Source organism: Thermobia domestica, chromosome 11 (assembly GCF_964235325.1).
Source record: "Thermobia domestica chromosome 11, izTheDome1.hap1.1, whole genome shotgun sequence".
In the NCBI taxonomy this organism is placed as follows: Eukaryota; Metazoa; Arthropoda; class Insecta; order Zygentoma; family Lepismatidae; genus Thermobia; species Thermobia domestica.
Genome location: NC_137464.1, coordinates 145,870,575 through 145,896,247, shown reverse-complemented (window position 1 = coordinate 145,896,247; position 25,673 = coordinate 145,870,575). Strand labels below are relative to the sequence as shown.

At 36.5% G+C, this 25,673-nt stretch overlaps 1 protein-coding gene across 4 annotated transcripts in view; it reads left to right on the top strand.

Annotated features, from left to right (window-relative positions):
* Positions 1-25,673, top strand: part of LOC145664475 (WD repeat domain phosphoinositide-interacting protein 3) — a 315,439-nt gene that overhangs the window by 172,314 nt on the left and 117,452 nt on the right. For 3 of the 4 annotated variants that reach the window (XM_081731186.1, XM_081731187.1, XM_081731184.1), the window contains exon 5: positions 13,174-13,259. In XM_081731186.1, coding sequence (XP_081587312.1) covers positions 13,174-13,259 — 86 coding nt within the window. Of the gene's footprint in view, positions 1-13,173; positions 13,260-16,037; positions 16,479-25,673 lie in introns of those variants that run through there. The other variant, XM_081731188.1, reaches the window with a different exon arrangement.

Sequence of the window (25,673 nt, the reverse complement as noted above, 5' to 3'; positions counted from 1 at the left end):
GCCTATGCGATCTCACTTTGGGTTATCCTTCTGTGTTAAAGTACAATAGTGGCTTCATAATTTTTTTGGCAGTTAGGGGGTTGAAAGGGGGAAAAGTGTCTGCAGAACATACATTCATACTTTACTCGAATATTTGTTGTTTTTCTAGAGGCGTGGCCGATATTACCCCAAATGAATTTAAACCAGTAAACATAGTTCCATAAATATCCCAACGTTCCTTGATAATTTGCCACAAACCGCATAAAAATCGGACTTCAGTTAGAAATTCTAGACCCAAATGAAATCCGTGAGTTTTAAAAGAATCACCTTGTATATGTTCTATGATGTACTATAGGAAAGGTGTTTTTAGTTGTTTCTATAACTATTATCTGAACTTATAATTGTTTTATTTCTGACAAAAAGTGTCAGCTTCATTGTGTGATGAAAAGTAGTTTATAGTAATACCCCGCGAAAGACATGCAAGAGGTAGTGGACTGAAGGCAAAAAAATAAATTTGCTTTTCTTGAAATAGGAAATAACATTTTATTCGTTACATTTTATGGTTTTCGTTTTCACAATATGAAGTGTCGTAAATTATCGTAAGTGGTAATATTCAATATGTATTACACCGAATCTACCTTACAATTAAATTTCTCCACACCGAGTTTTCCGTACACCGAATTTTCCTACACCGAGTTTTCTTACACCGAAATTTCCTAGACCCGTCGCGAATATGAATATGGACCGCCGAAGACTGGAAAGTGTGATATGGTAAAATGAGTCATAGTTCACCTTATTTCAAACAACTTCCCTTGTTTATGTATGGCAGACGCTGCAAAAGTGTGTAATCCACAGTGTCTTCGCCCAACCATGACAATGCCGCTGTCTCTGAGATGCTGTGGGCAGAAATATCGTGCTTTTTTAGAGGGTCCTGTGCTGACGCTTACCGGTCACGTCACTGCCAGTGATTGTCGCCAGTTTAGGAGGCCATATGCATCTGTGATCCAGATGTTGTTTTCAAGCAATGACTCCATGATTCAGAATGACAATCCGTCCATTCCCATAGCTGGAGCTTTTGCAGCATGGTTTGAGGAACACCGAAATGACGTTGAACACCTCTCCTTTTTCATTCTCACCCAATCCCCGGACCTGAACATAATTGAACGTCTGTGATCCGTTTTGGATTTGGAGTCACGAATCCAGTTCAGATTTCTGCCTCCATCCCCTCGAGAAACTGAATAACGTACTGCCAAGGGCGCCGATCCGGGGGGGGTGAGGGTGAGAGGGCCCTCCCAAAAAGCTCATGTGGGCCCAGGGTTTTAAAAAGCCCAACCCACCTGGGCCCATATGGGTATTTTCGGGTTTTTTCGAAATATTTCAATGTCTTTGGGGTAAAAGTGTTAAAATGTGATTTATGTTTCAAGATTGTCATTGTCACAATTTGCAACAGTTTTCTACTCACTGCTGTTTTGAAAAAAGTGGCCGCCATATTGAAATTTTACATTCGATCGCCAAGAAAATCTATACAGCAAATTTAGCATATCTCGTGCTTCCACCGTCAAAATTTCATTTTAAAAGACTGAAAATTGCGCTTCGTAGCGTGGATACTCTCTGGTTTGAAAACAGCCGCCATTTTGATATTTTACGTTGGTTTACCGCCAAAATCTATACAAGAAATTTACAGTGTTTCGTGCTTGTACTCTGAAACTTTTAACTTAAAAGAACGAAAGTTGTACCATCTAGTGTGTGTGGTAGAGGAAGACAAACGAATTGAGCTGATTTTGTGTTTAACGTCCCTTTCAGCAGCGAGGCTATATGAGACGGGACCTACTGATTAACGTGGAATCCGAACCACATGAGCTCTCTCCGAGAAGCAAACCCTGGTCCCACGCCGAAGACGCGTACACTAACCGCATAGCCATGAAGGAGCTTGGCAGACAAACGAATAAATGTAGATGAAGTCATCCAGAAGCCTGACTGACGTTCGCCAAATATGGATACCAAAAGGGGTCTATTAATTTAAAACAAAGATACAATTCATGTTGTATGAAACAAATAAATGTTTCAAAATGTCTTACATGAAATTAACATCTTCCAGCGTAAATAAACCTGCCATATTTTCTCCATGAGAATACGGGACACCTTAGATTCCCCCCCCCCCCAACTTTCCAACACAATGCAATGAACTGTAGTCTGGTTATGAACAAAAGCATTATAGGCCGCGGTGGCTCAGTGGTAGAGCGTTCACCTCTAGTGCATGGGGTTCCTAATTCGATCCCAGCTCGCGCCAACTGAGCTTTGTGGTGGACAAACACCTTGTGCGTGGGTTTTCTCGGGATTCTCACGTTTCCTCCCACTTTCTTCATTCCATCATTTTATTCATTTCTCATCACCGTCACCTTGAGCATAGCAGGCATAACCGTGAGACTAAAACTAAAAGATTTTATTTATATTTTTTCAAGAATATAATAGGCAAAAGTTCACTAAGCAGCAGCTGCTTTTCGCTGTTCGTACCCTGCAAAATTATTGTATAGATTGAAAATGCTTAAAAACTTAAGATATGCTATAAAAATGCTTTACAGGAAAACAATATGCAAATTATTTAAATCAGTGGTACAATCTACCTTCAATATTCTTCGCGCGTTTAGCAATATTTATTTACATGGCTGTATTTGCCAAAATTACGTTCGTCAGTTTCATCTGATGAAAAGCTGATTTTTCTCCTTGTGTCGTGTGTAATTGTCAGAACCAGATTTACACTTTTCTAAGACCTGGACCAAAGCACAATTCTGTGCCCCTAGCCTCTGAAAAAGATTATAATTCTTGTTAACTTATCTAATGTGTTGCTGGAGAAAAAGTCAGTCATCTTCCCTGTGTTTGTAAATGTAGAAACACTCAAAGCCTTTTTTATTATTATTATTATTATTATTATGTTCCGGAGAGTATCTGAGTTTCCATCAAGTGCAATGGAAAAAGTAGCATTGCAATTTCGCTCGCTATCAAGTCGACAGGGTGGTGCAATAACATCCTCGAAACTGTTACATGCAACAGCTACTGTTCATTCACTAATTACAGCATTCCCAGCCAATGTCAGAATTTTTTGTTTTTCACTTTTCGAATAAGCTGATATTGATAGCAGAAATAAAACGGAGTTAACGTACGGGACATTTCCCTGTCCCGACTAAATTTACGGGGAGGCGGGACATCGGGCCCAAAAACGGGACTGTCCCGCTTTTTACGGGATGTATGGCAGGCTTAAGCGTAAAATAAATAGTTTTATTGTTGAAGTATTCATTTCTGATCCTTCTTCGTTTAATTTGAAAATTCCCCGAGCATTTCTTTCACGGCGTGTACATCAAAACTTCCACTAGTAGGGAAATTTGAACTCAGCACTTGAAATAGTAAGCGTTACATAGTCTTCGGAACCTCGAGCATTCATCTTCTCAAATTTGACAAGAATTTTTACGCTATTTCTGGTGTTGATTCTACAGAATGCTTATTTGAAGAGTAGCAACAAACAACTGAACTAAACTGTTATTGTTAGAAAACCAAATTTTAGTTTGTGTTTTACATCAAAGGTAAGAAATAATACTAATAGTTTTACTAATGTATTTACATATGTACTATTAGTACCGGCACCTATGACCTTAAACCCGTCAAACGTATGAGTGATAATGTCCCTCGGTGTCGCCAAGTCGACGAGCACACTATGCACGGAAAATATTTTCTAAAGTACAAAATTGCTTATTTTACTTCAAATAGGCTATAAGCATAATCCATACATTAATTTGTTCTATAACTATCTGACGCTAAGGTTTTTTTGTTGTTTTTTTTTGTTTTTTGTTTTTTAAAATTCATTTAGTGCATTCAGAACTTTATAAAGGTCTTATGTTGAATGTTGTTGTATACCTTAACGTGAAAGCCTCTAATTCGCTCAAGGAACGTCTAAAATCTGATAAAAATCACTTTCAATGTGATCGCCTTAGTTGTATCAATAATATACAAATAGCTCAAAAACCCAGGTGGGTTTTAAAGTGTATTTTTTCAGGTGGGTCAAGCCCGAAAAAACCCACCGGCAAACCCTGTGTGGGCCCCCATGTATTTTTATGAATATATAATTTTATATGTATTTTTTATTGTTATATGTATTTTTTTATAAATGGGCCCCTCCAAAGTTTCAGAGAAATCGGTACCCTTGCGTACTGCACACGGAATGCCATAATATTCAACTTGCTACCATTCACGACGTGGGGGGCGCGGTGGCTCAGTGGTAGAGCGTTCACCTCTGGTGCTTGGGGTCCCGGGTTCGATCCCAGCCCCCGCCAAGTGAACTTTGTGGTGGACAAACACCGTGCTCGTGGGTTTTCTCGGGATTCTCCCGTTTCCTCCCACTTTCTTCATTCCACCATTTCACTCATCTCTCATTATCACCGTCTCCTTTAGCCTAATCGGCATAACCGTGAGACGTAAAACTCAGATTTCATTTCATTTCATTTCATTCACGACGTGTATGACTCCATTTCACGTCACATCAGAGCTGTTCTGAGGGGAAAAGATGGACCAATGTCATGTTAATCTGATAAGTTTCATTTTCCAAGTGTTTCCTTCAAATTGGTAAGGAAATTTATACATACAAAATGTCTTTTACACTGTCTTTAAACAAAAGGCTGTGGAGTTTACTATTTGTGACACATCAATATAAATTATCCTTGATCCGGTAGTATATGGGATCATGGAGTCATTGGAGTACATATGATTTACATATAAGTATATGGAGTAGGTATGATTTATTTTGGGTTTAGCGTCTCTTTCAACGCGTAGATCTACAGCTTAACGAGATTCGAACCACATGAGCTTCCACTGGAAATCAAAACCTCGTCTTCCGCGTCGAAAGTGGGTATGCAAACCATATTGCCACGAGGGAGCTCAAGGTAAATTTCTAGTTTTTCGACTTTTTTTAAAAAATGACAAATGTTAAATAAGTTCTTCGAGTTTTTTTTTTTTTTCAACTTACCACTTTTAGGCTAGATCCAAGACCCCATCCAGGCATTAGCCAGGTGGAACTAGGGAAACCCTCGGAAACTTAGATAACCAGCATCCGTACTCGATACCATGGCATCCCAATTGCGAAGCTCTAACATGAACAAAAATTGCGCTTAAATCAAGCTTAAAAATGTATTTCGGGTTAAACGTGTTATTGTACTAAAATTTATTCTTTTAAAAATTAAAAAAAAAAAAAAAAACATTTTGGGGAATGTTACGGACCCAGAATCCTCCCTTACCGTACGCATTGGATTCTGTCCCAATTTACTGACGTTTATTACCTTCTTATTCAAATATCTCCCCACTTCCCTAAAAATGAAATGATAACATCGAAACATACTTCTACCTGGAATCGAACCTAGAACTACAGCGAACCAGAAGCACGTCCGCTTCCCTCAGCTACTCGAGAGCACTTCCATTATAAATCTAATGATTGAAGCTATCGGCATGTTCAAAATAAATATTAACGTTCACCACGGAGTTTATCTAAATTGATCCAATCTAAATAATACTTCAGTTTCGGCACAGGAGTACATTTTACAATAAAATGGGATTAAATTTTAGCAATATCCCATGGATTGTTCCAATTACTGATTATTTGATTGATTATAGAAACAGCGTCTCTTTTCAGCAGCGAGGCTATATGAGACGTGGACCTACAGTTTAAAGTGGAATCCGAACCATTCTTTCAATACTCTCCCAGCTGGAATCGAACCCAAGACCCTTCACATCAAAGGCGTGCGTGCTAGCCAGTAGACCAGCGAAGAGGGCTGGTTATTGTGATTAGGCTACAGAAGAATAATGATATTTCCAACTAAATGATTATGCAAAAAATATGGAATGAGAACGGGGAAGGAAACGAGACACACAGTCTCATTGCTGAAAGGGGCGCTAAACTCAAACAAACAAATAGTAGAGCCATAGATAAATTTTTGAAATGAGAGTGATTTTGGAGACTAAGGATAGGGGGTTGTGATCAATGAAGATTTAGTGAAATTTTGTGGGACTCCTGACATGAGCTTAAATGTAGCAGGCAGCTTTCCAGTGAAATCTTCTTTCAAAATAATTATTAGAAAATGTGAGTAACATTGGTTGAACTAGAAATCGAAACCAAGGTTTCACAATTACGGATCAAGCTCGTAGTCAGCCAAAACTTTTAGGAGGTAGCCTATAAGTTGGGGGCAACTATAATGTTAAGATTTTCCTAAATAACAAAGCCCAGAAGTTATTAAAAATTCTCTTACAAGTATCTAAATTAATTTTATATTAAGGTCTGGAGACGGGGAGCAAGAAAAAATTAGGGGGCAGGCTCCTCCTGGTCCTTCCTGGTTGCAGGCCTGTCGTAGCTACAGACCTGTTTTAACACTAATTTCACACCCTTTCCTATTTAATAATTAACTATTTAAACAATGAACTTTAAAATCATTAGAAGTGTAAGTTTATGTCATAAACTTCGTAAATCATTATTAGCAATAGATGTTGTAAGGTATCTACCTGAATCACACTCGTCATCCCCCGGAATCTTCCACTGGTTCTTCTTCATTGCACACTTCTAAATGTTTCTTCAGCCGGACCACAAGACCTTGCATTTCTGAGCCGCATACCTTGCATTTTGCATGAAATCCTTTGCCGCTTCCGGTTGGAACTCGAATAAAAGAAACCATATGCTGTCTTTCTTTCGTCCAACCATTGAGATTTGAACTCCCGAGATCAAGGTGGCCACCCTTTACAAGTAGGGAGAACAATCACGTACTACTCCTGACTAACAAGGAAACCGATTTAAGTGTGGCACGAAATTGTGGACGAATTTTTGAGCAATCGAAATGTTTTCGTGAACAATGAATTCCGTTATAGGGAAAAACCAGTGTTGGGTAAGTTACTTGTAAAAACGTAACGCGTTACAAGTTAGTTTACTTTCCTTTAAAATGTAACGAGTTACTTGCCTCAAAAAAAGTAACTGTTACCCTACTTCGAAAGTAACGCGTTATTTTTAGGTTCGAAACTTTGAATAAGTGAAAAAATCTTATTGCTTCAATTTTCCGTACTACTATTACTACCACTATTATTATTATTATTATTATTATTATTATTATTATTATTATTATTATTATTATTATCATTATTATTTTTCATGTAATTCTGCATGGGGATTTTGTTCTGGAGAACTTTTTTTCTTTAAAAATTTCTCACACAAACATTAGGAAATTTGTTCTGTTTATTAGTAAATATCTAACTAGGTCTTCTATATATAAAAGTATAGAAACAGCTAATAACTTTTATCCAGTTCTGGATTTGTTTCATAAGAATTTCAAGAAGGTGCGTGAATTATTTTTTAATTTTTTAAATAAATTATAAAATGTCTTAACGTCATTAGGCTAGCAACTAATTCTCTTAATTTAATTTTGTATTCTTCGGAATATTGAATGAATTTGTTTTATATATATATATATTTATTTTTTTAAAGTCAAATTGTAAGAATTTTTAATTATGAACAGATACACATGTTTTTTCTTCTTATTTTTATTATATTTCTGGATGTCACTTAGTAAAGATTGTAAGGTGCCATTTGAAAGATTCTTTTATTTTTTTTAATCTTTTTATTTTATTTTTTTTATTTTTTATTTTTTTTATTTATTTATTTTTTTTTTGTTCAATCGTCTTCATTTTCCTATCATCTTTTCTTTTCTTCTATGCTAAATTCTTCTTTACTACGTGTACTGCATTTAATAATAATAATGATGAGGACAATAGGAGGGAAAAGCTAGCTCATGGATTTTTTATTTGTGTCATATGATTTTTTTATGCTTGTTTTTTCGTCATTGTTTTTATTAGCCTTGTTAATCTAACCGAAGCCTTCAACTTAGAAACATTTATTTTCATATTGTATAAACAGCTACAAAGCGTATTTTTGATTTTTTCTCTTTTATTATTCTTAAACTGTTACTACTACATGGTTAATAATAATTAATTTTTGAATTTCACTTTGTATATTAATCCTATATGCTATACCATTTGTATATATGCATGTTAATCATGTTTTTTTTCACTATTGTTATTTTTGTATTTTCAGTTTGTAACAGATACTGCATGTTTTTATTTTTTTTCAACAATTTTTTATCTTTTTTATCCATTTTTGTATAATCAGTTGTATGATGTTATTCTATTTGGATGCGCCCTATGTAAAACATTTTTTTTCTTGTAAGGGGCACTTGTAGCTGTATTGCTGTCTGCTTCTAATAAACATGTTTCAAACATTATTATTATTATTATTATTATTATTATTATTATTATTATTATTATTATTATTATTATTATTATTATTATTATTATTATTATTATTATTATTATTATTATTATTATTATTATTATTATTATTATTATTATTATTATTATTATTATTATTATTGCTGCTGCTGCTGCTGCTGCTGCTGCACGTTTTGAATCGCTTTATGTAGATGCAAAAACAAATTCATACATCTACAAATTGACAGCTATATGAACATTTTCATATAATGTAAACACCGTGTGCGTGGGTTTTCTCGGGGTTCTCCCGTTTCCTCCCACTTTCTTCATTCCACCATTTCATTCATTACTCATTATCACCGTCTCCTTTAGCCTAACCGGCATAACCGTGGGACGTAAAACTCAAAATTTCATTTCATTTTTTTTTCATATAATGTAACACTGACTAAAATGCCATACTGCGTTACTCGTAGGGATGGACACGAGTGAGTTCCAGTGAGTTTTCTTTGAAACTCGATTCGACTCGAAACAGACAATCTTTGCGCTCGACCCGAGAACTCGGCTTCAAACATTGTCTCCAACTCAAATTCGGTTCGAGTTTCGAGTCGAGCCGAGGTAAATTGAGCCAAATATTGTGTAGTTCCAAGTAATCTCTTCAAGTATCCTACATAGACAATATAATTATTATCAATGATATTACTACTACTACTACAATTTTTATCATTATTATTATTTATAACAACACTGTGTATAAACATGAAAGATAGACGGTTTGTATCTGAATACTAGAATATTAGTTGATTGCCAACCTCGGTAGTCGTGAAGTCTAGGAGTCAAGGACATTGATCACTAGCTTCTGAATTTGGGTTGAGAGTGTAGGTTGTTGAGTATTCGGGCTCGAGCTGGGTTGAGAGTCTAGGTTGTTGAGTATTCGGACTCGAGCTAAACATTGTTAAAAGTTATAGGGCGCTGGCCAAATATGTTCAAAATTGCTCGGCCCGGGCTTAGAATTGTCAACGACTCGAACATCTCGGCTTGCAGCTCATTCACTATCGAGCCGAATCAAGAAGTGAGCAGATCCAACAGCTCACCCAGCCGAGCCGGCTCGAGCCATCGGCTCAGTTGAGCCAAGCTGAACTGAGCTCGTTATAAAAATCTCTTGTGGTCTCGTTATAGAGACGAGACGAGATGCGAGCAGTGAGTTTTCCTCTCGTGAGCAACACTAAAAGTTTTCCAAATTAATGCTTATATTTTTCTCATGGCTTTCGCTTTCCAGTGTAGTCAGGCTATGATTTCAAAACGAGCTGAACGAACGAGCCATTTATCAAACTCGACTCGATTCGAAACACGACGTCAAGAACGGTGAATCGGCTCGAAACCACCTTTGACTCGAGTCGAAACTCGACTTGAATTCGAGTTGAGTTGAGTTTAGCTCAACTCGTGCCCATCTCTATACGTTAGAAAAAAATAGCTGCTTATCATTATTCAGTTAAACTAATTATATAATAATAACAATGTTGTTACGTAAAATTAAAAATACAGAATATAGAGAACTACATCTAATAAAATGAGAACACAGAACTGGGAGTGAATCAATACTTAGTAGTAACTCTAAAATCGACACATGCTTTTTAAAGCTAGTTATTCCAAACTCTATAATCAACGGGACTCTAGGATACGCAAACTGATCTGAAAGAACTCCAATATTACATACCATCAGCAAACTATTTTCTAGTAATGAAGTAGCCTACTCATCAGAACAGTTTATTCATATTAATTTCTTACTGTATATCGTTAAGTATGACGCCCTAGTTGTTGATAAATGTATCCCGCCGGGGCACTTCAGAGACTACTTTTAAATTCTGTCCATCATCGTCCTCAGGTTTTAAGAAAAAGTATCTTTCAAATGTTCGAACGGTAAAATATTTTCGTTCTCATCCTTATAAAACAAAACCAATCAAAGTAAATAGACTGCCATTTCACTCGTAGTTCACTCCTTGAATGTATTGATTTGGAGCTGTCAAAATCTATGACAAAATCTTCTAGATGCCTGCAATTAGTACAGGTGATTTCCTTGAGACTGTCATCTTCCAAAAACAGCAAGTGGCACTATGATCTTTTGTGTTTCTCTGTGTGTCGGTGACTGTCGGTCACTGACAGATCATGTTCCATTATCCCATTCTGAGAAATTCACTTACAGAAAAGAAACATTTGTTTCCGAAAAGAAATACATATATTGTAGTTACTCATCTGAAATGTAACACGAAAAAAGTAACGCAAACTAGGTACGTTACTTTAAAATTTGTAACGCGTTACCGTTACTGTTACTTTGGAAAAAATGTAACGTGTTACTAGGAAATGTTACTTAAAAAGTAACGCGTTACTTGCGTTACGTTACTTTCCAAGACTGGGAAAAACCCTCGATCTCAACCGTTCCGGAAATATGGAAGGGTAAGGGGAAAGTTAGTGCTCTGATATTTTGTAGATTTTCGGCTGTGTTGCGAGTGAATATGTTAGAAAATCGCGTTTAAGCTTAAGAAAGATGCACCAGAGCGCATATAAGTGGTGTTGAATATTGAGGTGAATGGTGTAGCTTTTACACGGGGCCGGGAAAAGAAGGGGCTATGAGGAATAACAAACGCATTGGCATGAAGAACTGAATTGTATGATATTACTTGCTAATATATCATGTCTTTAGTTCGTAGAAAATGAGAAAAGTTATATGAAAATGTATTAATTAATTAGTATATTACCAAAAGATAAGAGACGTTATTATGTGAACAAAAGTGCAGAATCATATTCTGTGCAAAGGCACTTTAGAAAAACAAATTAAATAATATGTAACAAAACATATAAACACATATTGTTGCAAACGTAAGTACAACAGTGTGTAGTTGTGTGACATACATTAAAACGCAAAGTATGAATCAGTAAACAAAAATAGTATCATCCACTTAAAAAATGAAAACCTGTACGCCTGATATACTTTATATCACATAAAGTTGTTGCATGTAAACAACACTAACGTCACAAAGTACTGTAAAATAGTTCCTCATACCGTCGTACATAAGAACATACCTTGTGAAACGATACAAAGTTGTAAACGCTAGATCAATGAAAAGTTCGGAAGGCCACCATTTTCACATTTTTCATCCTATTTGACCTGATGATGCTCTTATTCGATGCAGTGTACCAAATACGCTATATATAAACCTCTTACATCCCTATTTCAGGGAACAATGGAATCCATTAATTTCGCCTTCTCCCTCCAAAACTTTCTTCCCTTAGAATATTTATGGACTCCTCGGTTTTGTAACCCTCATGTTTAAGACAACGTATTACTAAAGTTTCGTGGATAAAGGAATTGTTTAGTTTTAAAAGTCTCTTTCGCTTTAGTATCGCTACATATTTAATGAACATTTAAATTTTACTGTTTTTTTTTAAAAAAAAAGCTCAAGTACTAGTGATTTAAATTTAAAAAATCAACAAATTGATTTTTAAAAAATCGTTTTTTTTTTTTTTTCAGCCGTGGCTATGACCATGATATGACATTTCTTATCAGGTAGAAACAAAGAAGCAAGAAAAATTGGCAGATAGGCAGGGCTACAGGAACGTGTGACGACTTAAATTTTCTTTCCCATGGGACTTGAAATATGAGAACAGAACTAAAAATAAATATTCAAGAAATTAAAAATATATATCTCAACTTGTTATTGGCGTCCAAAAAATTGCTCATGAATAAAATGTGAATAAAATATTCGTTAATGAAGATAATCACAAAACTATTAAAATTACGCCCCTTCAGACGTGGAATTTTCTAAATGCTGGGTCACATGTTCCGTTATTTTCAATAAGGAGTTCATCTTCCTAACGTGAGGGGCTAATGAAATATTTTATAATTGGTGTAAATATCAAACCATCTCTTGTTCTTTTCAAGTCTCCTACCTCAGGCACTATATGATACGCAAAAAAATAATTTAAACAGCCTACGATATATTCCGTATAGATACCTAAAGTATGCCATCCAAGTGTGCGGATTTGTACACGGGCGAACAAACAAACAAACATTCATCTTTGTATATAAGATTACATAAATACGAATTATTCAAAGTAAGTTTACGGTTCAACGACGAGAACTATGATAGTTCTTGAAACCTTGTAAAAGTAAGCAAAATTTGGATGGTAAATCAAAAACATTCTGTCTTCTAGTGTTTATTAGTATGGTTATTTCCTGCTATAAAACTACTTACGTTCACAGGTGTAAAAAAAATTTCTGTCTTCATTTCTTCTTCGAACTGTTATACATTTCTTAATGGTAGTAATGAAATTGAGCGTTTTCTCTTGTATGGAAACGATGGTTATAGTAGATCTTGATTTTCGTTTACGTTTGCAAACCTAGTGAAGAACAAACCTGCGTCAAATTATCTGTATAAAATAATACTTTCAGACGTATTCATTTTGTACGTAATGAGTTTACCATTAATCCTGGGTTTTGTATGGTTCTTATCTAACTATCGTTACTGTGTGTAAAACTTTGTTGACTCTTTATCATTTTACGAGAATCCAGTTTGCCTGCATTTTTCGTAAAGGAACTTACTTTCATGATCATACTATGTTTTAATTCCTTACCATATTCATTATTAATATAAGAAGTAGACCCATTCACAAAGTATTTGGAATAATATTGGTAAAACATAAAAATGTGATCTCTGCATAGTTGGAAGACCGGAGTTAGATTCCTTGTTACTCCTGCAATTGAACTTTTCTGTTTGACAACATTGTTTATAGTTAGTTTTTGAATTAGAACTCAAGTGTCTGTTCCCTATTAAGACTGTCATGCGATATATGCTTTATAACTGCTCTTAAAGCAGAGCATATCCTACTTGACATATATTTTATTTTCCGTAGGGCACCTTAATAAGGGTATTCGACACTGCATCAGGAACAATGATCAACGAACTAAGACGAGGCGCCAACACAGCTCATATATATTGGTATGTATTCAACTAGTTTATTTTATTTTTTAAGTTTAAAGATAAGTTTGAGTAATAGGAAAATAGGTGGCAGTATATACATTATTAAGGTGGTTAATAGTGATGCATTCATGAGCTTAAACTGGTGTAAGCCTACATAACAAATACGGTTGCATATAGGGAAAGCATTCTTAGAACTAACTAGAAAGGTCCATGAAATTTAACTCCCGCCAATCCCCCAATTTGAAAATAAAACACTTTGTACGCGATTAGATTAGGTAACTATTCATCTACGAATTAGAGGAAGGCAAAATTAACGTTATTCGTAATATGTAGATACAGTATAGTGATATTACCAACCAATTTTTATTCTTTCTATTCGTGAAGAACACTATCATGAGATTTTATAGTTACAAGTAAATTGAAGTTTAAATATCAGTATCGTTAGGATTAGAAATGAGATTTCTGGGCTTTCGGCACCTATGGCCATGTTAGCCCATCACATATGAGAGATGACGTACCCACGCTTGGATAAATTTCTAATTGCACTTTTTGTACTAATTTGAGGATGCTGAATACAATGAAACTATTTTTAAGCATAGCCGATTATGAAGTCACAAGAAAAATACCTCGCCAATGATAAAACTGCTCACATTTCGATACATTTCGAATTGCACTTTTTATATTAATTTAAGAATGCTGAATCCAATGGAACTACTTTCAAACATTATCGTCCATGGGATCACGAGAAAAGTGACCTCCAGAGTGGCCATGAGTCTGGAATTTCAGGAAAAGCGGGAATTATGCGTGAATTTTTAAGGCCTTGAAAAAACCTGGAAAAGTGCGTGAATTTATCTACAGATCCTTGAATTTTTGAAGAATATACTGTTAAAAACTTGAGGCTTTATTAATACTTATTAGTATTTTACAATATTTTACAGACACGGCATTTCCGTTTGAGGTAAATACCCTTGTTACGTACATTAGGGCAAATATTTAGAATCGTCTCCTATTTTGGACGAAAAAAAAAGAGGTCTTTATTGGTCTGTAAATTGATTTTTTTGGTGGATATCTATAACAAGAACTTATTGTTGTACTCTTTCCGGATACATGGTGTCAAGAAGAACGTCAAAGGGTTCTCAGTACTATGGTAAGACTTCGTTTCAAGAAGTTTGGCTCCAGGACCCACTCCTCCGGGATTGGCTAGTCAAACGGGAAAGAGATATTTATAGTGCAGATTGCCGACGTTGCACTCAGGCTATTATTTCTGTTAGCGGTGTGGGACGCCAAGCAGTAATTAGGCATGTGTAGGGGAATAAACACTCAGAAAAGAAGAAAGCCTGTGATTCGTCCAACCTTCAAACATTTATAAGAAGACCACAAACGCCAAGCTCAGCTTCTTCATCAGGAGTGAAAAGCCGAAAAACTAACACTGTTTAATGTTGAGATTCCTCGTCAGGTGTGAAAAGCCCAGAAACTAGCACTGTTTCGTGTTCAACTTCCTGGTCAGGTGTTGTCTGTGATAAATCTAAGGGCAATAATAATAATATTGGACCTTCTGATCTTCACTCAAGTGCCTTCAAGAAGTATCTGTTAAACAATGACGTTACTAATGCGGAAATTATATGGTGTTTACAAGTAATTGACACACGAATCCTTCCGTTCTGCGGAGAAAGATGTACGTTATTTCCCTACTTATTTCCAGACAGTGAAATAGCAGCAAAAATGCAACTGGGCCATACTAACAAGGAACGGACATGAACGTATCATCCGGACATCCGAATCAAACTAAGTCCATTCGATGAACATAACAAAGATATGTTCATGCACGAAAAATTAGGTACTGTGGACAACGGAGTAAGTCCCTGGAGCCCATTAACCCTGTTAGTATAAAGGAAATCGTAGACTCGCAGTGAAATAGGTGTTGCATCAACACTGTTCATTCTCTTCAGCATGAAACAAGCTTTCTAGAGGTGCTATGTATTGGGATCCTTAATGTACTTGAACAGGAAAAATTAGGAGAATGTCGGGAACATTCCCTCCAGAAATCCCTCCTATCAGCTTTGGACTCCTATCGAGTGGCCCCGGGTAAAAGCATACAATCCAAATGTATCTAGAAAAACACTATAAGGGATAAGAAATGTGTGTACCAAGTTTTGCATTGATAGACAAAATAGATATGAGGGGAAAGCGTGTATTGGTCGGCCTCGCGCTAGTGCCGTTTAACATCATGTTAAGCCCCAGAGCAAACAAGTTTGTTGTGGTCCCTATGATTAAATTTTGCTCCTAATACATTTAATTATCGTATGGTATCGCGGGAGTTGGTCAAGTATCCGTTCAACTTCTTCGTAAAAACTGTCTTTTATATCGTCATCCTTATCTTCAGTTGGGGCATGTACATTTAAAACAATAATATCACACCACCGTCCCTTAAAAGTAATAAAAGAAAGTCAGTCAGTAACAAATTCAACCCGTTTAATTGCTGGTAATATACGTTTATGAACGAAAAACCCTGTTCCTAACGTGATTTTTATTTCCTTCCCCGTAAAAGAACGTAAAATTTCCGGAATTCACAGATCCATTTCCATCCCACCTAACTTCCTGAACTCCTACTACGTCCATCCTGTATTTCTCTAACTCACTCGTTACGGATTTTAACGCGCCTGCCCTATAAAGACTCCTAATATTCCATGTTCCAAATCTCATGTCCATTTTCTTTTGCTGAGGTCGTGCCAAGTTATCAGTCCTTGTCCGAGGCTTTTGTGAATATTTCTGAACAAGTGCTTTTTTTTTTTACAGGATGAGGTTGTTAGCCCTACCCAAACCCCCAAGCTGGAGGACCGCTGCTAGTCGGCTGGCCGCGACTGCTTATTTAGTATATTCGCAGCTAACCTCTATATCTAGAGGCCTTCTCCTCGATCCGCAACCTGAGGACGCGCCATGCCGTGGTGACAGGAACCCACATTACACGGTTTATGAGTTATACACAGTTAAATATTTAACTTCTGATCTCGATGTCACAATTTACGTGATATCTTGTAGTTGATGTCCCATTGCTAAATCTGGAAAAAGATTTTTAATGTTGCACTGTATGTGAGCTATACACGGTTAGGTATTTGACCTTTGACCTCGAGGTAACAACTTTAGTAGTTGATATCCGATTGCTGGGTGTGAAAGCAAAATTTTAATATGTTGCACCATTTTGTATTTTTCTTGTAATAAACAGGATATAAAAATGTATACAACATTTTGAAATTCAACATAATTAGTTAATGCACCAACTCTAAATCAAACCTGTTTTTACATTTTTTAGTGTCTAATCTGGTAATCTTCTGCAATTCATATGTCTTCGAACACTATGAACTTTAAAGTCTTGTATGTACACCTTACTTCAGAAAGATTGAGCGCATTGATTATGGCTGTTTGAGGTAAAAAATTTCAAAGTCCAACTATGAAATTTTTTGCCTCAAACAGCCATAATCAATGCTGTACGTCCAACTACGTCTATCAACAAAAACAATAACCCAAAGATGCCAGGATCAAGCCCTCTAGCCATACTTCGCAATTGGGAAAAATTGTCCAGATCAATCTTTCTTCTTTTCGATGTAATAAAATATGTTGAAATGTTGTCAAGTGTAGAAAAAAGTATTATTTATTTAAATTCTAAATTATATATTTCGAAACTGTATATAAATGTCAGCACAGGCTGACTTCCTCATTTAATTTTCCATACGTATGAGGATATTTCCAATGAAACAAAAAACAGTGAAAATAGTTCTCGCATCCATAGTAAAATAAAAAAGACAAAGGAGGAAAAAGAAACAGCATTTGCAACGGATATGGATATCATTGTCTTAGAAATTCAGTTACATTTCGTAAGGAGCTCTTCAAGAGTGTTCATGTTAGCTCAGTGGTAAACTGCGGGACTTCTGCTCGTAAGGTCTTGAGTTCGATTTGTGTTTATGTCGAACTTTTTGCTATCTTGCTCAATGCATAAATATTTTTATAAAATAGTTACATTAAAATAAATCAGTTGTATATATTTTATCACAGATATATTTCAACTCAAATTTACATATTTTGGACATAATTTTAACATATTAGTAAATTTAATATTTATAAAGATTAACATGTTTCAACACAGTTGAAGAAGCTCACTATGAGTAGGAACTAATATAGGAACAATAAAAAGAATCAGCTATTTACGTAAATTCTCACCTAGGAAAAATATATGCTTTTAATATATCACAGTATGACTGAAAAATAATATCTCAGTAGGACATGTGATAATTACTTTGTAAATTATTATTATATTAGCCAGGCAGACTTCTACTTTCGCAAGTTTGTCTTCTGTTCTTTGGTTTCAATGATGTAATTGGCGTTAATTGTACAGTATGTCGTGCAGTTATATAAATGTTGTGTTGTCCTTTATGTTAGAGAACAAACATCTCAGCTAGTTCCTATCCATGTGGTAAGTTGCCAAGATCCGACGATACGTTGCCACGGTGGATAGCAATAGCTATGCGTTGAATTAGGAAAGGCGTTGAATTAGGAAAGTTGTTGAACGAATATCTCCAGTAACGATAGAAATGCGTCTGCCTACCTCTAATAAAATCAAGGCTTGTAGAGCCCCAAGCATCACTAGTCTCGATGGCAATTGCAGCAAAAATAAATTTATCAAGGAGGTTGTTGTACTACCTTTGTTTTTCTACTTCTCTACGACTAGCAACAGATCCAGCATTCACAACAGCCGAAAGGAGACTTTGAATGGGCAAATGTATCTGAACAGGTGAAGTCCGATACAAGTGATTTGCCTCTCATCCAAGGAACTAATGTCATGCCATCAGGTCGTTTACCATCTAAACGACAACAGCCTGCGGGTTCACATATGGAAGGAATTCCAGCCGTGGTAAGGGCTGTAAAATGATATCATTTACAGAGGAGTGTCTGCTCATGTTCTTCATGCATGAAAGGCCATACATGCCACGTTGGTTAACGTTGATTTCCGCAAGCTAGACAGCGATGTGGCTCACAAACAGCTGAACCTAGTCTTAAGGCGACAGCGATCCGAAAGGTTTCATTAGTCATATGAAGACCTAATGGTGGGAAGGGTATTGCATTCAACAATGCCCCAACATGGAGGAATGAGGCAGCAAGAAGCCTAGCTATATCCTCTGGAGCAATAACTGACTGTAAAAGAAGTTCATGGAAATGCGCTGCAGTTGGTGTATACCAAGATGTCTGAAAACCTCTTTTGTTAATTTCTGGAAGATCTGTATCTGTTAAATTTTTCCATTTTCTAGAGCCTTCTTGAACTGTCCCGTCTGGGTCCAGGTGGTAACCTTGCGGAAGGAGAGCCTCGACTAAACGAATAGATCCGTGGTAGGACGTTAAAATGGTAGGAATCGCCATATTCACGGATCGTCGAATACCAAGACCCCCTAAAGGTGCTTGAATCCAAGATTCGTTGCTTAAGAAGCAGTTCAAAATTGATTCCAAATCCATTTTAAAGATAAGGTCATATTTTTCCAGTACTGGAGTTTCATTCCAAGATTGAAAGCATCGTAAAAAGTAGTTTAAACGAGGGATTGACAAAGAGACACGTAGAAGAAAAAAAGCTGCATAGGCAGAAATCTAGGCAAGATGAAACAAAAAATATACTAACTTGGATATTTGGTTTAACAGCACATTAGTAAGTGCTTCCTTTGTAAGAGCGGCGCCTAGAAGACAAGCATCCTGGTTTAGTTAGGAAACGTATTCCTGGGGCAGCTTCGTCAAGTCTTCTATAAGGTAACCAAGGAAGTTCAGTCGCTTTCTGTAGAGGTTTGTGTTCAATTGGCCCTCATACCGTGAGTTGAATGGAAATGGAGATAAGGCGAAGGTCAGTTGTTGGTGTGGGTATATCCAACATACAGTACTACCTGGTTGTGGCAGTTCAGTTACGTCGTGAACTTGCGTAAGGACAGAGTGAACATGAAACCTCCACAGAGCGTCATAAGAGCATATGTGCTGTACGAGTTCAAACTTGGGTCAAATTCCCTGCAGCGGGGCGGAAGATATGCTAGTCCTTTGGTGAGGGTATCGTGACTACGCGGACAGTGCAGCGGAGGTTTAGTGCAAAATGCACTTTATACCTTATTCGCTTCACGGTCCACTAAGTTTTACCGCAATGGAATCCACGGCTTTCCAGAGCGTTGGCAAGTCGTCGATGCTGATGGGAACTATTTTTGATCTTCCTAATACGTCTTAGGTAGCATATCGATGTTCGAAGATGGTGGGTGAAAAAGCGATCGAACTTTCTTGGTTACCTTTATAAATAATAGGTCAAACGTGGCTTCATCTGATCCAAGAAAGCCAACTTCACACTTTCAAAAATTCAAATGTAGGCCAAGTGTAGATTCTTTCTCATTTATTTGTGTTAGAGTTGAAATAAATCAGCAGTAGTCCCATCATGCAAATGCCAGATGTTTAATTCAGTGTTAATTGATTTCACTAAGGAATGAATGGTTATAGCAAAAAGTGCTGGGCCCAGAGGATCGTCTCGTACATCTCTGTGGAATGAAATTTTATCTTGGCCTAAGAATACATCGCTGGGTTGAGCGTAAGCTTGGTAAACATATGAACAAATTGAAGAAAATTAATTAAATAATGCAGTAAGTTTGTAGTCTCGGCAAGCTCGTTAAATGCGTTGCGAAAATCCAGCTTTAAGATAGCCTTAGGAGCATTGTGAGTGGAGGAAAATTAACCTGGGTTGCATGTATAGCTGCTTCGGCTCCATTGGGAATACAAACACCAAGTTGGTGGAGAGCCAAAGATTCTTAAAAGGCTCCCGTGTTCTGAAGCATAATTTTTTTCTGATATTCTGCGCCAAACATTCCCAATGGCAATAGTCGAATTCCACCACATTTCTTTTTAAGAGCAGTAAGTTTGGTTCCGAAAACCAATGGGCGAACTTCCAAGGGTACTTTTCTTGAAATAATTAAATTAAACAAATCGCATAATGATTTTAAGAACTTTTCCTTCGATTCAAGTACTTGACACGATAGGAGATCTTTGAGAATTTGCAGGGTGAAGGCTATCAAGATCTCCCGCACTACCAGATGGAAAGGAATTAATAGTAGTTCTAACTTAATTAACCGAAACTCCTTGACAGCTGTTGGGTCATCAGGAAGATTCGGTAAAGTAAATTCACCAGGGTGGGCTGGATGCCTCTCCAACAGCATCATCTGACATTAGTAAATGGACTGCTCCACGGATGTCACTATCTGCAAGTTTGTTTACTACAATCTCAAGATTGGAAACATTCTGTTTCGGAAGAGATTTCCTTATCTTCGTTGCATGCCAGGTTAAGGCGTCAATATCTATATTACACAAAGACGATCTCTTTGTTTTATCCAGGAAGTAAGTTTTTTACATTTTCTGATTTTTTGGGAGCAGTTAGTGCCACTAATGAAAATAGAAACATGTTGATCGTATCTTTTTTGCCATTTGAAATAATTACCTAATGTAACACCACAGAAAGTACGTTAGCCACTGCAGGTCGAGTACTACGAGGGACACACCTTAAAATGTGCGTCAAGGACCTTAAAGATATTAATATTTTACCCAAGTTAGATAACGTCAAATCCTGTATGCTTTAGAGACGTTAATATTTGCAGTTTTATAATCAGGATAGCTATTATCGATGTGATAACAATCTTCCTCCACATTTATAACCTGATGATCTTTACCTATGTGTATAGCTAGAGACGAAACTTTTTCGTTAATGCGGTATGTGCGAAATGTTAAAAAAATGCATAGCTATATGTTTCAGGAAACCTCAAACTTTTCGTTTCAGAACCAGAAATCACGTTTATATTATCGCGAATTTTTGCGAAATTCGGCGTTACTTGTGATAAATGCGGTTGAAAACGAAAAAGTGGAATTCGTTTTAATTATTGCTAATAATAACTAAAATGCACATTTCCAATATTATTTAACTTAAAAATCGTTGCATTTACGAAAAAGCGCTGCGAGTTATTACATCCAGAAACTGTTTCAGTTGATAAGGATGTAGACATTAACAAAATTGAACTGTTGTTTAAATCCTGCACTGTATTTTGTGGTGAAAACGTTTAGGATCTGTTGGTTGCTTACCATAAAAAGTAAGGTTATTGAAGCTCCCAGCAGTGAGGATAAGGAAATTGAAGTGAGTTGTATCACTGTTTAACAGTTTAAAAGTTAAACCACAGGTCTTTTGCTGTCAGCTCGTTACGTTTAATATGGTTGCCAGTCTCGAGTGTTGATGCCGAGAGATTCTTTTCCAAGTATAATATGATTGTTACTGACAGGAGAACAAACTTAAAAGAAGAATTGGTAATGTCTTGCTGCATGTTATCCTTTAACCAAGGATGAGATTAGAGGAAGTGTTTAAATTTTTGCATTAATTTCTATGTTTCAGTGAATACATTAACTAGAATGTGCACCTAATCAAGGTATATCCTCAATTTTGTATTAGATATACAGCTTACTACCAAAAATATACTGTTTACAAGTTCCATAAAAAATAATAATAATAATAAACTTGTGTTACATTTAAAAAATAAATGCGACATAAATGTGAAAATTGTGATAATTAATGCTACAAAATATCAAAATTGTTGCGAAAATGTTTCGTCTCTGTGTATAGCTATGCTCAGGAATTTGCATAATGTTTTCCACAGTGAGGACATGGTAACACATTCGTAAATTTAATAGTAATAGAAAAATGGCCAGTAGTAGACCTGCTAGGTTGGCAACTGAATCAATGTTAGGGATATCAGATTCAACTGATGGAAGTTGGACACTTGAACTGTTACTTGATGATTCCATTAGATCATATTTTTTTCACTTATATATTTTTCCATTAATAATATTTTGAAATATTTTCGTTGCACTAGATCTCATTGTTAGATTTCGGAATCCTAACGCTCAGTAGGCCTATTTCTTTCATTTCTTTATAAGATAATCACAAAATCAATTTTAAAACGGATTTCACCACTTTCACATGGGAGACATCATGCACACCTACATATAACTCAAACACGTCAATCAAAGGCATTTCCTCTTTCAGACAAAAACTACACAGAGAATATTTTTGGATCGCACAGTGATCTCCTATATATAGGGTTGCCAGATTTTGTAAAGGAAAAACTGGGACACTGATTTCAGGCTATATACCTAGGTATAAGGTCAGGGTTCCTACTCATTTGATTACTTGTCATTGCCAGATTACTACTCACAATTTTCCAGTTCACTCTATACACAGTTAGACTAACACAAATGAAACCCTACAAGGGGTGTCGAGAATTTTCCGCCCGGGAAATTTGCGCCCTACCCCGAAAAGAAGGAAAAATGCGCCCGCGATATACCTGCACCCGGAAGTTTGCGCCCTGCGAAATGAAAGAACTTGTTCGAGCTCACGCATCTGCCCTTTATCTGATTGCATTAGCTGATTGCCATAGCTTAGGGCTATATAAAGGGAGTATAAACTTCAATTATAAGCCAAATGAACACAACAGATCAACGCAACAGTGTTTGAAGTGTAACTCCAACAAGTAAACACATTGTAATGCATAGGTGAGTTTTCTTGATAATATTTGTTGAAATAATTTTACATTCACTTTACTTTTCTATATTTTGAGTCCTGAAAAGACAATGCAAGGATTGTGGACCGATATATCTGGGAAGAACCAAAACGGTCTTATGTAGCTTAAATTATACTCACTTAGTTTAGTTATATATATATATATATATATATATATATATATATATATATATATATATATATATATATATATATATATATTTGGTCTAGGAATTAATTCGTGCGGTTGGTACGCACACATTGAAGCTGTAGTACAAACACAAAATACATAAATACCTTAAGAAAAATATTGTCCATCGCTAGCCACCACTTTCGCCCATCTGTCAGGCAATGTACGGATTCCGTGGCGAAAGAAGTCCTCATCCTTGGAAGCGATCCAGTCAGAGACCCATGTTTCGATATCTTCTGAAGAAGTAAACCGCTGTCCAATCAAATCGTTGTTCATGCAATCGAACAAGTAGTAGTCCGAAGGAGCAACGTCTGGTGAATACGGCGGGTGGGGTAAAACTTCCCATCCGACATTTTCTAAATAGGTTTTGACCGGTTTTGCGACATGTGGGCGAGCGTTATCATGTTGAACAATAAGTTTATCATGTCTGTTCTCCCATTCTGGTCGTGTTCTGGCCAGAGCTTGCTTCAAACGCATTAATTGTCGTCGATAACGTTCTCCATTCATAGTTTCACCCGGTTGCAGCAGCTCATAGTACACCACACCTTTCATATCCCACCATATGCACAGCATAACCTTTGCACAGTGAATATCTCGTTTTGGTTGTGATGGACCTGGTTCACCTGGTTTCACCCAGGCCTTTTTTCGTTTAGGGTTCTCGTAATGGATCCACTTCTCATTACCCGTAATAATTCGATGCAGAAACCCCTTTCTGCTCTGTCGTTGAAGCAGCAATTCGCAAATGGTTTTTCGTCTTTGAACGTCTCTGTCTTTCAATTCATGTGGAATCCAATGTGACATCTTTTGAATCATTCCCATGGCTTTCAAGCGTTTGGAGACTGTTGTTTGATCAACGCCTAATGCTGCTGCAAGTTGTTCCTGCGTTTGACACGAATCCTGCTCGAGCAATGCTGTCAATTCTTCGTCTTGAAATTTTTTTGGCTGTCCAGCTCGCTCTTGGTCTGCCAAGCCGAAATCACCACTTCTAAACCGTGCAAGCCACTTCTGACACGTTCGCTCAGCTAGAGCATGGTCACCATACACTTCCACCAAAATACGATGACTTTCAGTCGCACTTTTCTGCATGTTAAAGTAATGCAGCAGGACACCCCGCAAAAACACTTTATCAGGCACAAATTGCGCCATGTTCACTTAACTACAAACTGGTGTTGTTGACGCTTTAATCCACTGCCCTATACTACGAACGATACGCGATGACAGGGGTTTGCAACACATGTGTGAATACACGAAACTGTGGGACGCTCCGTTCGTTGCGCCATCTCTTGTCCACCCGCACGAATTAATTCCTAGACCAAATATATATATATATATATATATATATATATATATATATATTGTGAAAACTCCCTTTTACAGACACTCTCGGATACGGACGCGGACAGTCCTTTCTTGCCCTAAAAGTTTCAATAACCTCTTCATAACGGACAGGAATTATTCTCGGTTCTGCGATATATTACAGTAGACAGAAAAGTCTTTTCCCCACAAGTGTATCTATCATGAGTCTGGACCTGATGAACCATCAAATAGAAAAGTTTCAAGCTGAACTTGAAACTCTTTTTTCTGCCCGCAACAAACTGCTTTCTGGTAGAAATCTTAGAAAATCTTTAATAAGCAATAATACTCATGCAGGGTCAGTCGTATGGCCAAGAATTTTATGCGAAAGATCTTCCCTTCCCTAACAAATTTAGTCCTTTTTCCTCTGGGCTTGCATCTTTCCCGAACTTTTCATAGATAACAAAACAAACATTGTTTGTTTTACAATAACATTTTCAACGAGCAATGTTTCCTCTCTTACTTTTTTTGAAAATCAACGTTTTTCTTTTATTTATGATACAAGTCCGGGTTAGAGTTTTCCCGGCTTCCTTTTTCACTTTCTCTACGAGGATATTCTTTGTGATTAGGGATGAGTCCAATAAACATATGCACTCCTAATAACTTGCCTTTTCATCCATTCCGCTGACGAAGATGCAGCGCCAGTACATAAACACACATACACATACATGTTTCTTCCGCAACCGTATTGAAGATCCTCAGAGAAAACTTGCTATTGAGCTGTATTACCTTTGTAGAGAAAAAAGCATGCATTTTTCGCTAAACAAAAGAGTTCAACGGTCAGTGGGTTCCTTCCTAACACATCTTTTGAGAAGGTTCTGAGAATTTGAAATATATGAAAAACGCTTACCCTAATTAATTATCCCTAATTAACATTTAACAGAAATAAATTTCTCCTTCATCCCTCCCAGTTATTCAAATACGTACTGAATAGAGTATTTTCATATTGAATTTTACGTATTTACGCTGATACATAATGTATTTACTGTATATAACTGCATACTGTATATTACTGCGCTGTGAGAAATTAAATTTCTGTAACCTCTCTGTAACGGACACCTCTCAGTAACGGACAAAAATTCGTGTCCCATTCATGTCCGTTATTCAGAGGTTTCACTGTGTATATATATATATATATACAGGGTGAGCATAAAGTCTTGCTCTGATTTCAAAAATTTATTACAAAAGAACCGTTTGACATAATAATGTAAATGCTGGTCAGTTACATAGGTTAGTATTACTTTTTTTTTTTTTTTTTAAAGATCACTTACGTTAGACCACTTCAACG